The 19,314-nt window shown below is 39.6% G+C and overlaps 1 protein-coding gene across 1 annotated transcript in view; it reads right to left on the reverse strand.

The window, feature by feature from the left end:
* The window catches only part of LOC143041777 (2-oxoisovalerate dehydrogenase subunit alpha, mitochondrial-like), a 138,563-nt gene that overhangs the window by 15,184 nt on the left and 104,065 nt on the right, over nucleotides 1-19,314 (reverse strand). Inside the window, exons 7-8 of the mRNA XM_076213827.1 lie at nucleotides 14,661-14,832; nucleotides 8,166-8,260 (exon numbers count right to left, since the gene is read on the reverse strand). Coding sequence (XP_076069942.1) covers nucleotides 8,166-8,260; nucleotides 14,661-14,832 — 267 coding nt within the window. The remainder of the gene's footprint in view (nucleotides 1-8,165; nucleotides 8,261-14,660; nucleotides 14,833-19,314) is intronic.

Below are 19,314 nucleotides of genomic sequence, written 5' to 3' on the forward strand. Positions count from 1 at the left end.
GTAATATTCCCTGTAAGTTTCATCTAAATCTAATGTATATTAGATTTTTTATGATTAAAAAAAAGTAGAAAAATATCGAACGGAGATATGGCAACTTGAAATATGAATATATCTGTAACTTGCTTATAGTTTCACCAATTTGACTGATTTTTTCATGGCTTAATTCTTATTATATAATAAGTAAGTACAGTAAAAATTATCAACATATTTTAATTATACATACATATACCAAGGCTTTTTCCCCCTTACAAGGGAGGTAGCCAAAGAGGGAAAGGCATAAAAACACTCCCACCCATTTCATCCCTAAATACCCTCCACACCCCTCCCACCCTTCCTCTCATCTGAGCACCTCCTGGATGACGGGTCATCCCTGCACCCTGCCCACCGCCCTGGGTCAGAAGCAGTGTCGCAAGACACAGCACATCCACAGCAAGGCCGCTTCATTTAATCGGCGACCCCCCCCTCTCCGTCCCCCTTTGCATATAAGGCGAGGACGGGGAGAAATCCCTTCGGGCTGCGTCAAAATTTACTCACACATACTACCCCACCCCCCACCCCCCGCCCATTCCTCCTCATGCAGTCACAACATCATCCATATACAACCATTCTCCACTCACCTCTGTCTTCCGTCCTCTCCCTTCCTCAACAGACATTCCCCTCTTCCCCAAAGCCCCCTTCACCCCATCCATCCACCTCATCCTAGGACGTCCCCTCATGTTCACTCCCTCCACATCTGCCTTCCACACCTCTTTTACTAGTCTTTCTTCACTCATTTTTAATTATAAGTACTTTAAATACTGAAAAACTAAAGTATAAGTATGTCACAGTAGTGACGATGCACAGACGACAACATCATATAATTTGCTTTTTTGCACCTTTGGCGGTTTCTTCATATGAAACCTCTCTGCTGGGGGTCTTCAGGGTATCTAAATCATTGGTAAGAGGTTTATTTTCCAGTAGTGGGCGCCTTCTCTTTCCTCATCAGATTCCCCTCGCCAATCTATGTTGGTAGGGCACCCCCTCCAGCATCATATGATGTCCCTTCTTCTTTCTTCTTCCTGTATAGCCTTGATCTTTTTCCTCTTGCTTTCTTCTTTGGATTTAATCTTCCTCTTTGAATTGTTTAGTCTAATGTTGTCCTTTACCTCTGTCACCGTCACAGAGGTGCAGGTGAGGGCGGTGGAGGAGTGAGAGGTGGTGAGATCTTTAGTCGTCTTTGACTGCTTGCCATCTTTAACTGCTGATTTTTGTCATTGTGATGTTCTTTTGTTCTTTTTGCTACCCATGATGACTGTACTAAAGAGTAATATGTACTAGCTAAAGTAATAGATTGCAATGAGAGCTCATGAGACATGCGTACTTCCCTTTTCAGAGCTAGCCGGGAACTAACGCTTAGTTTCGCACAAAGTTGGCAAAATATTCTCCCTCCACCTTCCTCCCTTCCCCTCCACAATCATATTGGCCGTTGATACACTGGGCGAGTGTAAATTCAATCAAATTTCAACGTTATTCGCTGCGCCTGAAGGTCCTAAGTGGCACGCCTCCCTCTAGTGTGGGTTGCGCCTTTAAATCTGTCCCTTTAAACCTCACCTAGGACCTTTAAATTGCGCGCGGCTGGAAAATTATTTGTTGGGATTTATTTCTATGTGGTATACAAACATTTTGAACACAGTTTTGAAAAATGCCATATCTTGACCAAATTCACCCCCCCAGGTGTCGCGTACCCCCTTAACACTAAAATTCCAAACCGCCCACTGGATACTCGTGTGACTTTCAGCTCTCATATCAAAGACCTGACAGTAAAAATCAACAAGAAAACAAACCCACTTAAATCCACAGCAAGTACTGACTTTGGGCACCAGAAAAAATCTAATAACCATCTACAAACAATTCATAAGAACCATCCTTAACTATACCTCCACATCATAGTTTCCAACAATCAGCAAGATGAACACAAACAATTTACAAACTTTACAGAATGAAGTACCAAGAGTAATTATAAGATGTGCCAAACCACCCCAATTGGACACTTGCATACAAAAACCAAAATCCTCCCCACAGGACACCACAGGAAAATTACAGGAACACAATTCTATGCCAGAACCCTAAACACTACACACCCATCATACTACATTTCATAAACACCTCCAACAGAATGCACCAAAAAATACACTACCAGCATACAACTCAAATATTTACAACCTACCATTTATATCACACAAAACATTCACACCATGACAAAATTGGGAGGAAGGACAGAAAGAGCCCCCCTCAATGAAAGAAATAACTATGACACAAAAGGAAATAAGGGACCAAATAAAAAACCTTGACATCAGAAAATCACACGGGCCAAATGGAATTGCAAATTGGATATTGAAAGAAGGTATAGACGAACTAACGGACCAAATACAGAAGATAATTTATTTCTCAATCAAAGAAGGAAAAGTACCACAACATTGGAAAAATGCAAATATTGTACCAATATACAAAGGAGGGGACAAGGAAAATCCAACTAAATATAGACTGGTCTCCTTTACAAGCACAATAGCAAAATATGTGAAAAAGTTATTAAAAGTAAATGGATTAAACATATGGAAGAGAATGATATACTAAATCCAAAACAATTCGGATTTAGACATGGAAGATCATGCGCCACAAACTTGATTTTTTTTTTTTTTTTTACTCAAGGCTATTAGAAATAATACAAGAATGGGATAGATGGGCAGATTGTCCCTTCTTAGATTTACAAAAAGCATTTGATAAAGTACCACACAAAAAGCTAAGTAAAATTGAAATAATAGGTGGAGTACAAGGCAAGTTATTGTTATGGATGGAAGATTTCTTGAATGGGAGAAAAATGAGGGCGATACTTAGACAAGAACTCAAATTGGGAAAAAAATGACAAGTGGCCTACCACAAGGTTCTGTATTGGCTCCAATAATGTTTGCCATATATATAAACGACATGGATGAAGGTGTGAAATGTTATATGAACTTTGCCGATGATGCAAAACTACTAAAGAGAGTAAGCACAGAGGAAGATTGTAAATCACTAAAAACTGGATAAAGTCTGGGAATGGAGTCAAAAGTGTGAACTTCAACATCAAGAAATGTAGTATAATGGAATTTGGAAAAAAAAGTAAAAATAGAATATAGGGACAATATAAAATTGGTACAAAGGAAGCTCAAAAAGTTAACTCAGAAAGGGACTTCGAAGTAATTATCAGCAATGACATGGCACCAGACAAACATCAACAAAACAGTTGGAGAAACCTTCCATTTATTAAGATCAATGAAAGTGGCCTTTGACTACTTGAATGAAGAAATGGTAAAGAAAATATTAGTTACATTGATAAGACCAAGATTGGAGTATGCTGCGACACTATGTTCACCCAGTACTAAAAAGAATATAAAGGAATTAGAAAGAATTCAAAAAGCAATGACAAAGATGGCACCAACACTCTCCAAATTGACATTCAAACAAAGATTGTCCAAACTCGAACACCCTGGAACAAAGAAGAGAAAGAGAAAATCTACTGACCATCTACAGAATTATGAAAGGTATGGAAGTCCTCGATAGAGTTGATTTATTAAAGTGGGATAAAAGAAAAATAAATGGACATGAAAAGGAACTTAAAAAGGATAGTTACAGAAGAGATCTGAAAAAGAATAGTATGAGGAAACAGTGAGTGCAAAAACTATACAAGAATTTAAGAACAAACTTGATGCTGAAAGATACAAAGATCACTATGAGCATAGCTCTTGTCCCATACTAAAAGAAATTTATAATGAGGGAGTATATAAATATGTACCACAACAAAAATGGAAATAACATACATAAAAAGCTGGTACAACAAAAGTACCAGGAAGTGTTTAGAAGCAGCGATCATTCAAGGAACGAACACTATTGAACAAAACAGGGGCATGTTTAACATCTCGCCCCACATAATTCCCCTAATACCCATGGCAAGCAAAAATTTTAAATATTTAAACCACCCTTTGTGAACATTTCACCCACAGACGTTTGGGCCAGCATTCTCAACCTTTCCCAGTGTTCAATCACCCCCCCTTCTCCTCCTCTTCCTTCCTCCCCTTCTTTTCTCTCCCCGTTCCCTCCTTTCCCCTTATTTAATCTCAAGCATATATATCTCAACTTGTACTTGAAAAAGCTGTAATAAGCGAAATGTCATACAAATAAAGGCTCCATCCTCATGTGGTGTTTAACTCGTCAGCCTTGTCGGCAACTGCCACTTTCATGAAAACAATAAAAGTTGTAGTGAAGCTAACGATGATAGAGACAAAGCTTGGAAGAAATGGAAAAGAGACAAGAAAACAAGCAAATGGCAAAAGTACATCAACCTTAGAAATGAGTATGTAAAAATATGCAGAGATGAAAAGAGAAACTATGAAAAATAGATAATAGATAAATGCAAGGAAAAACCCAAACTATTTTACAGGTATGTAAATGGAAACTGAAGAACAAACAAGAATTAGAAAAACTGTGCAATGGCTGAAATTATGAACAACCATTTCAAATCAGTATTCACAATAGAAAATTCACCTAACTGTGAGGAAATAGAGAGAGAGTTATCTCCCTCAATGAAAGAAATAATCATAACACAAAAGGAAATCAGCGACCAAATTAAAACCCTTGATGTTAAAAAATCACATGGTCTGGATGGAATTGCAAATTGGATATTGAAAGAATGCATGGAAGAATTAACAGACAAAATATACAATATAATTAAATTCTCACTTAAAGAAGGAAAAGTGCCACAGAACTGGAAGAAGGCAAACATTGTACCAATATATAAGGTAGGAAACAAAGAAGACCCATCTAACTACAGACCTGTCTCACTAACAAGCATAGTAGCAAAAATTTGTGAAAAACTTGTCAAAAATAGATGGGTTAAGCATTTGGAAGAAAAAACTATACTGAATCCAAATCAATTTGGATTCAGACAAGGAAGATCATGTACAACAAACTTGATTTGCTTCTATTCAAGACTAATGGACATAATACAAGAGAGATGGGTGGGCAGACTGTGCCTTTCTAGACCTACAAAAGGCATTTGATAAGTATTATCAATAATAAAGAAAAAAATAATAAAGAAGATTGAGTCAATAGGTGGCATCAGAGGAAAATTATTGGAATGAATGAAAGACTTCCTGATTGGGAAGAAAATGAGAATAGTATTTAGAGACAAATTCTCAAACTGGGAAGAAGTGATAAGCGCTGTCCCGCAGGGATCAGTACTGGCCCCAATCATGTTTGCCATATACATTAATGACATGGATGAAAGTGTAGTGTTATATGAATTTCTTTGCAGATGAAGCAAAGATACTAAAGAAGGTAAAAACGGAGGAAGACTGCAACTCATTGCAACAAGATTTGGACAAGATCTGGAATTGAACTCAAAAGTGGGAAGTAAAATTCAATATAAAGAAATGTAGTATAATGGAATTTGGAAAGAGTAAAAACAGAATATCGAAAGATTACAAAATTGGTGAAGAGGTGAAAAAGGTACACTCGGAGAAAGATCTTGGAGTGATGATCAGCAAGGACATGACACTGGATAAGCATATTGATACAATATTCGGAGAAACCTACAATTTGAGGTCAATTAAAGTGGTGTTTGCTTATTTGGACGAGGAAATGATAAAAAAAATTCTAACTACACTAATAAGACCAAAACTTGAGTACGCAGCAACACTATGGACACCCAGTACCAAAAAGAATATAAAAAAATTAGAAAGAATACAAAGAGCAACAACAAAACTAACACCAACTCTTTCCGAACTGACATATGAGCAAAGACTGTCCAAACTAGAATTACCAACTTTGGAACAAAGAAGGGAAAGAGGAGATTTGCTGACTATCTATAGAATAATGAAAGGACTGGAAGTCTTAGATATGAATGACTTGTTAATAGGGGATAATGGTAAAACAAGAGGACACGAAAAGAAACTAAAAAAGGATAGTTACAGGAGAGATCTGAAAAGGAACAGCTTCCCACACAGAGTGATAGATACTTGGAACAAATTAGACAATGAAACAGTGTGTGCAAACACTATTCAAGATTTTAAGAAAACACTTGATGCTGAGAGATACAAAGATGGCACCACGAGCATAGCTCTCTTCCCATATAATACAACTTGGTAAATAAAATACAACTAGGTAAATACACACACACTCAAATCATTAAATAAACCCTTCAAGATAAACTCAATATTCCAACAACAACTCCCAGACATTAGCCCCACAGAAAAAAAAAAAAAAAAAAAAAAAATCCTATACCTGAGAGAACCACACTAGCATGCCTATGCTCAGGTCACATCCAGTATTACAACCGTACCAATTAATAACACTGGTCAACAAAACTGATTAAAATACCTGTCCCATGAGCAAAAGGTTAACTTGATATAATTCATTCTGCTGATTTCAAATGTTTTCAGAATTTTTCTTTCAGGCATATTTTTTCTGTGATTAACACATTAAATTTTAAACAATTATAACTATTGAGGCCAATATTTCAATTAAACTTACCTTTAAACTGTAGAAATGTATGATTTTTTAGTATATTTTGCTTCTAGGAGATCCCATTTTTAGTGTCCAACAGTAATCAGTCAACATTGAAGAGCCCCACTTCCCTTGATACCGGGTTTAGAATGTCCTGGTGAAACCTTTCACTGTGCTCGTCACTCACGGTGCCAAGATTTGCATGGAGAAAGTCCAAGTTAGAGCCTAGGAAGTGGATTTTTAGGCTCGTATTGCATCCCATGGTCTTGTAGGGTGTCAGCAGCTCTTTTACAATTTCAGAATAGTTATTTGCTTTGTGATTCCCCAAAAACTCTGTGCAAATTTTCTTAAATGACAGCCATGCAGCTTTTTCACACTCAATTTTGGTCTCTCATCAGCCCTCTAATCTGTGGTCCAACAAAAATACCTTCTTTGATTTTTGCATCATTTACTCTAGGAAACTTTATTTTTCAAATATGTAAATCTCTTGCCAGTTCTATCCATGCCTTTAACAAAACATTTTATCAACCCAAACTTAATATGCAGAGGCAGAAATTTTTTCTCTGAATCAACAAGAGGAGGACTGACAACATTCTTCTCTCCTGGGGGTCAAGAGATCAATTCGGCCACACATTCTTTTCATAGTGATTTTTTTTATCCTGACTGTCCCACTCACAGAGAAAGCAACAAAATTTTGTGTACCCCAGCAGCATTCCAAGGAAAAATGCCACAACCTTTAGGTCACCAAAGATATTCTATTTATGTTCTTCATAGTTATTTTTTTGCAATAGAAGCTTCATACTCTTGTATGTTTCCTTCATGTTAGCTGCATGGGCCAGAGGAACAGAAGGCAATTTATTTCCACTGTGGAGCAAAACACCTTTCAGGCTCATTTTTGAAGAGTCAATTAGCACCACTTACTCCTGTCATACTTATGGTTAAGTTACTCCATAACAGACTATACATCATTGCAAAACACCACACCATCCTCAAGTGAGAAAAAACTGTTCAAAATCACAATGTCGCTTACGATAAAATCTAACTTTGGGTTCTTTCTGGAGAAGATTCCAGCCCTTTAACCTGAAAACAAGAAGTTCAAGTTGCTTTTTTGACAAGTTTAAATCTCACACAAGATCATTCAGATCTCCCTGACTCAATAAATGTGGTTCACTTGAAGAACAGATTGGCTGAAAGTGCATAACAATCTCACACAGTGTTGCCAAGTGCATGATTTAAATTTATCCCACATAACACATGTAACATACAGTGGAACACAAAAACTGTGCGTGATGGAAAAAAACTGGATATTATTTATGGATTCTGCATGCAAAAACATACAAGATACAGTTATTGTTTTCCATGGGACAAATTCTTTGTTGACCAATGTAATAGGCATGGCCAGAGATTTAAACTGCCCCAGATGTAACCACAATACAGAGGGCAAGGAACACCTCATACTACAATGCCCCATATGACATTTTGCTCTGTCCTATAATTACCCACCACAAACAACACTACGAAGTTTATTCCCTGAGTGACCTGAGCTAACATGACTGTGGCTAGGTTTCTCTGGGCTATGAGTTTCCTGTAGAGGAGACCCCAGACATGGGCATGAAATAAGCTACAAACATCTGAACACAACTTACTGAATATGTTCTGGTACTTCAGCATATACATCAGTGAACATTTCCTTCCAGTTAGGTTTGAGTCTTTTCTCTGCTCGAGCAAATGCTTGCATGACCTAATGGAGAGAGAAAACCACACTAAGTGCATTTATCTAAAGAGCATATAAAAAATCAAATAAATCTATTCATCTATCTATATACCATGAGCTTTTTTCCCCTTACAAGGGAAGTAGCCACGTCAAAAGGCAAGTACTCACTTCCACCCATTCCATTCCCATCCACCATCCTTTCCTCCCTCTCATTTTAGCTCCTCATGGATGATGGATCATCCCTAAATCCTTCCCACTGCCCTAGGTTAGAAGCAATGCAGTAAGACAGCGCATCCACAGCAGGGGCACTTCATTTAAGTGGTCAACCCCTCTCTCCATCCCCTGATGCAGAAAAAGGAGAAGACAGGAAGAATCCCTTAGGAATGCATCAAAACATCATTCATACACAATCACTCCCTACTAACCCCCCTCCCTTCCTTGTATCACAGTATCATCTACACACAGCCATTCTGCACTTGCCCCTCTCCTGCCTTCTCCCTTCTTTGCTTATCAGACATTTCCCTCTTGCTCAATGCCCCTTTCACCATATCAATCCATCTCATCCTTGGTCATCCCCTCAAGTTAACTCCGTCTACCTCCTCCTTCCATACCTCTTTTACTAATCTTTCTTCACTCATTCTTTCCAAAAGTTCAAATTATCCCAATACTTTTTCATCAGCCCTATCTGCCATCTCCTTTTCCACCCCAGCTCTCCTTCTCATTTCTCACTCCATGCAACTTTGTAACCCCTACCATACTCCTCAAACATTTCATCTTCAACACATTTAAACTTTTCCTCTCTGCTTCTCTTCAATTCCAGGTTTCTGCTCCATGCTGTGCCATTGGCACAATTACCCCTTCATATAGTCTTCTCTTTGCATATTCATTTCCAAATGCCTATTTCTTATGACATTTTTTAATCTCTGAAATACATTTACTTGCTTCTCTCAATCTTCAATTTAATTCCACCTCCACTTATCCCTTTCCTGCCACATACAATCCCAAATACAGCTATCCACTTCCTCCAGCCTTTCTCCATTAAGACTTCCTTTCAACTTACTGTCATCCTCTCCCCTTGTATATCTCATCACCTTACCTTTACCCACATTTATCTTCAAACTTCTCCAATCTTATATCCCCCCCAAAACTCCCTAACTCCATAATCATTCCTCTGACCCTGCTACAAGTGCAGTGTCATCAGCAAACAACAACTAGTTCATCTCTCACTTTTCTCCATTTTCTTTAGAAATCTCCAATCCCTAGCCTATTACCCTCACCTTTACCTCCCACACAACCCCATCCATGTACACACTGAACAGCTATGATGACATGACACATCTCTGACACAGTCCCACTTTTACCTCAAACCACTAACCCTCTCCTTTTCCAGTTGTTGTTGTTGTTGTCGTTCCCTAGACTGTCTGTCCGAGCAGTCCCGTCTCCCCAAGGAAGGCCACAGCCGAAACTGGGTTTTCCCACAAATCCTTTATAGAGTGTATGTTGTGTTGTTTGCGTGCATGATTGTGTATAATGCAGTCTTCCATTATGTGTTGTATGGTATGGGGTGAAGTGTTACATCCTGGGCAGCTGTTCACAACACGGTCGTCCAGCCTCTTCTGGTAGCTTAGAAGTGCTGGGTGGTGACCGCATCGCAGTCTGGCCAAGTGGACTCTGTCCCTACGTGGGAGAGAAGATTCAGAAGGGTGGATATCAGGGGGTCTGGCATGCAGCAGTGTGTTGTCTTTCAGTGTGTTAATGGAGCGGTGAGTGATATGATTATGAATATGTTTCCGGAGGCTGGTATTTGGTGGTTGTGGAGGAAGAGAAGAGAGTATCTGTGTGTAATAAAGGTCTTTGGGTGTAGTTTTAATGTTTCTTGGTGTGTGTGGGTGTTCTGCTATGTAGTGTAGCGGGTGTGATGTGTTTGTGGTGGCTGCAGCAAGTGTTTGTGTGCCTCTCATGTCGAGGTGGTCCTTGACTTTGAGGACTTTTGTTTCATGGTGTAAATGGTCTGTAGGTGATGTATTTGTGCAGCCTGTAATTGTTTTTAGGGCTTTGTTTTGTATGATTTGAAGGGTGTTGTGGTGTGTCTCACTGAGATTAGGAGCCCATGCAGGACTCGCATAATTCATCACTGAGCGTATGCATTGTTTGTATATTGTTATATTAGTTTCTTTGTTTTGTCCAAATGTTGTTCCAGTGATTGACTTAAGTGCGTTAAGTCTAGGTGTGCATTTGTTTTTTATGTTTGTGAGGTGTTGTTTGAAAGACATGGATGTATCGTATGTTACACCAAGAATTTTCGGTGTGTTTGTGTGTGGTATTAGAGTGTTGTTGATGTAGAGATGAGGTATGTATTTGTGTTCTTTTGTCCAGTTGGTGAGAAGTGTTGCTGTAGATTTGGTTGGAGCTATTTTGAGTCTGTTTGTGATGAACCATGTGTTGAGTGTGTCAAGGTAAGGCTGGATTATTTCTGCAGCTTTGTCTGTGTTACGATGTGTGCATGTGATTGTTATGTCGTCTGCGTAGGAAGAGATTTGTATTTCTGAGGTGTCTGGCGTGGGTAAGTCATGCATGTATAGATTAAATAATGTGGGGGATAGAACCGAGCCCTGTGGTACTCCGTTCTTAATGTTTCTGATGTGCGATGATTGGCCATTATATGACACATGAGCATTCCTGCCTGCCAGATAATTGGCCAGCCATCTTTTGGTGTTATTGTGCATGTCTGTGTTATATATTTTATTTGTTAGGTTGTGGCGGGGGATAGCATCAAAAGCTTTACTAATGTCCAATGTTATAAGAAGTGTTCTGTGGTGGGGCCTATCTGAATTGATGCCATCTAAAATTCTTTGTGTGAGGTTTGTCAGAAGAGTGTTTGTGGAGTGTAGTGGCCTTTTCCAGTTCTAACACAGGCTCTACTACTCTCATAAAAAAATCAACTGCCCATAACAGCTTTCCCCCAATCCCATATACCTGCAATACCTCCCACTGTGCCTTTGTCTACCCTGTCATAAGCCTTTTCCAAACCCATAATGGCCCACAAAACATCCTTACCTTTTGCTCAAGATTTCTAACATATCTGCCTTATCACAAAAATGAATCACAATGGCAAAAGCCGACAAGACTGTGAGAATAAACACCTTGTGAGATGGAAACCTTTATTGGTACTACGTTTCGCTTGTTACAGCTTTTTCAAGTACAGACATGACACACACTCTGAGCACATATAAGCCAACAGGGAAGGAACTGGGAGAGGTTATCAGGGAGGGGTGGGTGGTAAGTGGAGGGGGAAGGGGAGGGGGGGAGGAGGGGGAAGGTGAGGGGGGGAGGAGGGGGAGGGGGGAAGGAGGGGGACGGGTGGGACTTGGTGGAGGGGGAAGGGGAGGGGGGGAGGAGGGGGACGGGTGGGACTTGGTGGAGACAAAGGGGGACATTTCGGACAGTTTGTTGAAGTGGACTAAGGGGGACATTTCATACATTTATTTAATGCGGGTAACAGATGGATGATAGGAGGGGCGATGTTAAACATGCTGTAACAAGCGAAACGTAGTACCAATAAAGCTTTCCATCTCACAAGGTGTTTATTCTCACAGTCTTATCACAAACATCTGATCCATGCAATCCCTACCTTTTCTAAACCCATATAGTTCCTCACCAATTTACCTCAGTTCTTCTCTTAATCTTTTCAATTAAATCCCTCACATATGCCTTCCCAACTACACTAGACAAACTGATCCCTATGAAATACTATACTCATATTTGCCCCCTTTTCCTTTGTCAAGCAGAACTATACAGGCACTCCAGTCCTTCTGCACTCTACCCTCCCTTAGACACACATTAAACAACTTCACTAGCCAATCCACTATGACTGTACTTTTTCACACTCTGCATGACACTCATCTAACCCAGGTGCTTTACCTCTTCTCATAATTTCTAAAACTACTTGTACCTCATCTTTTCTTGTTTCTCCTCCATTTTCCTCTCCCATCACTGAAATTTTCTTAAGTGCCTTCCATTGATAATACCAATGCCTCCCTATCCTCCTCCACGTTCAACAGCTCTTTAAAAAAAACTGCCCATTTTCCCTTTACTCCCATCTCTACTATTAACATTTGTCTATCTGTGCCTTTTACCTCTTCTCTACTTAAATCACCTTCCCTTCCTCTCTTAACCCCTTCAATATGATAACGCCTGCGTAGGCATCATGAAGAGCAAGTGGGTATGCAAGGATACCGATGTCGGCGTCTTGATTATATATACAGACACTCCTCAACTTACGTTTTAGTTACGTTCCGAACGGCCGAACGTAAGTTGAAAATGAACGTAAGTTGTTAATGCACATTCTAGTAATGTATGACCGTTCATACTGTATTATACATCCGTAAATTCTATTACTGTATCTTATAAAACACCCCTAAATCATTAATTATACACACAACATTGTAAAATACAGTAAACTTCCACTTATCCGAACTCAAAGGGGGATTAGAAATGTCCGATTAACCGAAATGTTCGGTTAATCCTACTTTGTATGTTTCGTTCCCGTGGAGTTTTATGCAGTAATGTCAGCTGCAATATTCGTACCTGTAAACTTAACATACACATGGAAATGCTTATTATAGTTCATAAACATATTCTATAGAGTATAAACAGACGATCGGGTGTAAACATGGAGTGTACTGCCACCGTGTGAGCACTTAGTGAAGCTCGCGGGTGGCGCAGGGGTGGCGGAAGAGGCGGTGGGGTGTTTGAATATTCGGTTGAGATCCAAATACGTTCGGTTGAAGCGATGGCTCCCGTATTGAGAAAATATTCGGTTAATGCGATTATTCGGTTAAAACGCGTTCGGATAAACGCGAGTTTACTGTAACATTAATTTCAAATAAATTAAATTCAAGCAACATAAATTGAGATGGTGGAGGAGGAGGCAAGGCACGTTCAGTCTGTCATTTGTGCCATGTAAACAATGGACGCAGCGTCATGCGTAAGTATCGTTTGAACTACGGAGAGCGCGCTAAACTAAAAAATTCACTCAAAAATTTTTTTTTACATTTTTTTTTTTACAGTCAGTTCAAACGTAAAATCGAAAAAACGTAAAATGAATTAACGTAAGTAGAGGAGCGTCTGTATTGTAGTTGTACCTGCGTCACCCCCATACTCTGTAAACTGGCTTCATCATATTTTCTATGGTTATAAAAATTCACGGGTGAAAGAGAACGAGCAATACAGCGGTAACTTTATTTTTTATAATGCGAGTATTATGACGCAACATCGCACGTCTGGCAGCTAATGCTGCCCGCGAGATTTTGGCCCGTATTGAAGGGGTTAACTTCCTTTCAAAACATCTTTTTATTACTTTCGAAACTTTCTGTCATACAATTTTATATCTGCTCTCCTTTTTGTTTTGCTTTTCTTATCTTTTCTTTGCACCTCTCCTATGCTTCTCTTGTTCTACTTTGCAATCAGTACCTGAATGCTCACTTCTCTTCTATTTCATTTCATCATCCAACTACTCACTACCCTTCCTCCTATTTCCTCCCATCCTCCTTGTTCCATATACCATCTTTGCACACATTGTCACTATCTCTTTGTAACATCCCCATTCATCCTCCACTCCTACCTCTATTCTTCACCACCTCCCACACTTTTCTCAGCTTCTTGTACTCCTGTTCCTTTTCCTTCTCATTTAAATGGTTTAGTCTAAGCACCTCTCTACATTCCACCCTTTTCCTCTTCCACCAATCCTTCACTCTCAACTTATCTTCTACCAAAAACTTATCTGATATTCCCCCCCGTTCTCTCCCCAAGAACATGGACACCCAGAACTCTTCTTATTCTTTTCCTGGATATCACTACATAGTCCATTAATGCCTTATCAACCACCCTTCCATCCACCACCCTCTCCTACAGGTACTTATGCTTCACTTTTTTTGTAAACACTGTGTTAGCTATCATCAACTCTCTAAACACATCTTCACCATTAAATTTCCACTATAAAATAAATAACAAAATATATTTGATGAATAGAAACAGAATGAACAAAATAGAAAATAGTTAGTCTACTTTGTCAATGAATTCTTTCAATCTAAAGTTTTTCTTCTATAAATTATAGCAAGTAATTGTATAACTCAGGAATCAGAAAGGATATGACTGGGCAGGTACAAGCTGAAATGAAAGCAAAATTCCAACATCAGGTATCAAAACACAGGTTCAAAATTGGTAAGAAAAACAGTGTTTAAGAAGACAGCCAAGCACAAGTATACTTTGAAAAGGGCAGTCGATGGAAGGGTGGTTGACAGGGGATTAATGGAATATGTATCAGTATCCAAAGTAAAAGGAAGAATGGGAAAAATGTCAGAAGATTCTAATTATGCTACTAAACTACAGTGAACAACAACTTCTTGTATACATAGTGCACACCCACCTGTCGTTTACAATCATCCTTCCATTGCTTTTCTTTGTCATCATTCCACCAATTCTTGTTGACCATATATGTACGTAAACGGGCTATGGGATGTCGTTTAGCATCCCAGTTACGTACTTCATCAACAGATCTGTATGCTGAACTATCATCTGAGGTACTGTGATGACCAATCCTGTGCAAAATTGGTAAAGATCATGTAAAATAATAATCCATATGAAACTGTCATCTTTGGGAACTATGATAACTACCAGTGATCATACTTAACATATGTATCAGTGAGGACATTCTTATGAATGGAGCAAGGAGTGGAAAATGAAATTCAATGCATACATACCAAAGGCTTTTTTTCCCCCTTACAAGGGAGGTAACCAAAAAATAAAGGCATAAAACCACTCCCACCCATTCCATCCCTATCACACTTCACTTCCCTCCACTCTCTTCACTCCCTCTTATCTTGGCACCTCCTGGATGACGGGTCATCCCTGCATCTCGCCCACTACCCTGGGTCAGAAGCAGTGTCAGCAAGGCCACTTCATTAAATTGGTGACCCCCCTCTTCATCCCCTCATGCAGAAAAGGAGAAGAAAGGGAGAAATCCCTTCGGGCTGCATCAATTTATTTCTCATACATACTCCCTCACCCCCTATCACCCACCCATTCCACCTCATGCATCACAACATCATCCATATACAACCATTCTCCATTCACCCATCTTCTGTCCTCTCCCATCCTTCCTCAACAGACATTCCCCTCATTCCCAAAGCCCCTTTTACCCCATCCATCCATCTCATCCTCGGTCGACCCCTCACATTCACTCCTTCCACACCTCTTTTACTAGTCTTCTTCACTCATTCTTTCAATGTATCTAAACAATCCCAATATTCTTTCATTCACCCTATCTCCCAACTCCCTTTCCACCCCAGTTCTCCTCCTCATTTCTCACTCTAACCAGCCAAGTAACCCTTATCATACTTCTCAAGACACCTCATCTCAAACACATTCAAACTCCTTCTCTCTTCCTCTCTTATGTTCCATGTTTCTGCCCCATACAGTGCTGTCAGCACAATCACTCCTTCATACAATGCAAAGATGATGAAAATTTTGGGTAGGGGTCAATGCAAAACAAGACTGTCATAGTTATAAAATGGCTGATGAAGTAATCATAACAGCAAACAAGGAAAATTATTTATGAATCTCAATGAGGGATGGTTACAGAAAAACAAACAGAATAACAGGAGTCACAAACTGTTAATGAATGTAAATCACATTTCATTATACTGAGGAGAAAATGAAGAATATCTATCTATATAGCAAGGGCTTCTTCCACTTACGAGGAAGGTAGCCTTATCAAAGGCATGCACCCACTCTCATCCATTCCACTTCCATCCACCACCCTTTCCTCCCTATTATTTCAGCTCCCGTGGATGAAGGGTCATCCCCATCTCCCACCCAATGCCCAGATCAGCAGTGTAGCAAGACACACATCCACATCAGGACCACTTCACTTGCACAGTAAACTCCCCACCCATTCATGAGGAAAATAGAGGAGACTGGGAGAAATCCCTTTAGGCTACATCACAATATCAACCATACACAGTTATTCTCCACTCACCCCTATCCTTCCTTCACCCTTCCCTGCTCAACAAACATTCTCCTCTTGCTCAAAGCCATTTTAACCCTATCCATCCATCTCATCCTCAGTTGTCCTACTAAGTTCACTCCATCCACCTCTGCTTTCCACCTTTTTTGTTCATTTTTCTTCATTAATTCTTTCCATGTGCCCAACTATGCCAATATTCTATACACTGGGCTGCATAAAAAATAAATAAATAAATAAATAAATAAAAATAAATAAATAAATCCTTGCAACAAAGATGTAGCATTTCCCATTAGTTTTGCATGCTGAATCCAGAAATCATACTCATTTTTTCAGGGAAGTTCTCATTTTTTTTGTAATAACTGAAACTAAATGATTCACGTTTATCATGTAGAAATGCGTCTGAGCCAGGTCTATCAAATTCCTGTAAATTTATATAGGTAAGTAAAGGCAAAGAGATTGACAGGCCATTTTATTCTATTGAGAAGAAACACAATTGTATTAAAATATTTGAATGTTGAGGCCAGCTATTCTCCTTGAAAGGCACGCATTCGAGACTTTCTCTTATGTGCCGGTGTATCAGCAGATATTGCCCGGCTTCTCTGAAGTGACTAGCAGAAATCAGCCATCATCATCACATTCCAATTGCCTTGATAGTGGTGCTCCATTTCAGATATATCTTGATGGAACCTCTCCCACTGTTCCTCACTGAAGTCACCCAAGTTGGCAGGAAAGTAGTCAAGATGGCTATGAAGGAAATGCATTTTTAGGCTCATCTGTACACCAGCCATCTCATATGCTTGAAGCATGTTCCCATCTCTTTCTTTGTAGTCATCAGCTTTCATGTTCCCCAAGAAGCCTATTACAACTGACTTAAAACCATTCCAAGCACTTCTTTCATGAGGTGTTAATGCTTCAGTAAAGCCAGTATGTGAAAAAAGCTCACAAATCTGTGGTTCAACAAATATGCCAGCTTTCATTTTAGCATCACTTACAGATGGGAATTTGTAGGACAGGTACTTCAACCCTTCTCCATCTTTCAGAAGTGTTTTTACAAAGTTCTTCATCAATCCCAGCTTTATGTGAAGTGGAGGTAGAAGCACTCTGTCCACTGGTATTAGTGGTATAGCTTTGACGTTATGGCAGCCAGGTACAAATTCCATCTGTTGTGGCCACTGCACTTGTCGGTAGTGTATGGAATCTGCACAGCTGTCCTACAAGCATAAAAAGCATGGAAGTTTTGTGTAGCCGCCCTGCTGCCCTAATAAAATATTTAGGACCTTCAGGTCACCACAAAGAAGCCAGTTGTGATCCTGATATTGTATGTTGTTAAGAAGTGACATGGTAGCATAGGTTTCTTTTAGGGTGACAGAATATGCAATGGGCAATGATGCTACTTTTCTGCCATTAACCACTTCCATACGGTGAAGCCTACGTAGGCGGCATGAGGAGCAAGTGGGTATTCGATGATGCCGACATCGGCATCTTGATTATATTTATTGTAGTTGTACCTACATAACCTCCATTCTCTCTATACTGGCTTCATCATATTTTTTATGGTTATCAAAATACACGGGTGAAAGAGAACGAACGACTGAGCACTGACTTTGTTTTTTATAATGCGATTATTATGACGCAACATCGCACGTCGGGCAGCTAATGCTGCCAGATGTGCGATGTGCCCCGGAGTGAAGAGGTTAAAAAGTAGCATTGCTTTCAGACTCCTTGTAGAGGAGTCAATAAAGAGTCATGTTAATATACCATGTCATCTGTCTTAGTAAAGTACTGCACAAATTCCTGCTCTCAATGTCTATACCATGCAAAGCATGTGCTGCTCCCCAAAAAAAATTTCTCTGCTAACCTTGAACCTAGCAATTGTGCATTATTTTGACAGCCCAAAATCTCAAACAAGGTCATCTAGCTCACTTTCTTCAAACAATTAAGGGTTTTTCCCAGGGATCCTGGTAGGGTGAAACTCTTCATACACATCTGCATCTTCATGGTCACTACTTGAAGAGTTACTTGAACTGCTATGGTGCACATTCTCAGCACAAAATGGTACTGGGACGTCATCACTGTGTGGTACAGGTCGCATAGCTGATGGAATGTTTGGATATTTAATGTGTTTCATGCTTTTAGCATTCCTTCCTAGCAATTTCACCATACAGAAATAGCAGTCATCTTGGTGATTTTTCGTTTCCCTTTACTCCAATGGGTGAACCGAGAAATACAGTTCACACAGGCAATGTGAGGAGCCCATGGCTTGCCCTGATCTCCTAGTTCAATGGCAAAGTAGGCATGATATAAACATTTTACTGAAGATGTGATAGTGTGTTTCTGTTTTGAGGGTGTGTACTTTCTGCATATGTAGCCGAATGAGTCAGGATGGTTCTTGCAAGTCTGTGGCATCCTTCAGTTAATCTCCAACAAAAGAAATAAACATGAGACACAGTCAGTGATCACACGTGGACATTACACAGTAATAATTAATACATAGCTGCCTATACACCTAGCACTATAACATATGCTGTGTAACACAAAAACTAGAACTCCATGAGCAAGATGAACACGACCAATATTCAGCATGCAAAATTGGTCTGAAAAATCATATTGTCATTTATGTTGCATTTTTTAATGCAGCCTCATGAATCAGCCCTATCTACCAGCTCCATTTCCACCTCAGACTGGAATATGAAGTGATGGTGTGGACACCACATAAAAAAATATATACATACAAGAAAAAAAGTATACAAAAGATGGCAACCAGAATGATCACCAGCCTAAGTATTATGGCTAGCTTATACATACATACATATACCAACTGCTTTTTCCCCTTACAAAGGAGATAGACAAAGTCAAAGGCTTAAATTCACTCCCATCCATTTCTTCCTCACATACTCCATTCACATTCACCATCCCTCCCTCCCTCTTTTCTTGGCTCTGCCTGGATGATGGGACATCACTGCAACTCACCCACTCCCCTGGGTCAGAAGCAATTTAGCAAGACATAGCACATTCACAGCAAGGGTGCTTTATTTAATCAGTGACTCACCCATCT

The sequence above is a fragment of the Oratosquilla oratoria genome, chromosome 32 (genome assembly GCF_046742065.1).
Source record: "Oratosquilla oratoria isolate Oo_2021 chromosome 32, ASM4674206v1, whole genome shotgun sequence".
Taxonomy (NCBI): domain Eukaryota; kingdom Metazoa; phylum Arthropoda; class Malacostraca; order Stomatopoda; family Squillidae; genus Oratosquilla; species Oratosquilla oratoria.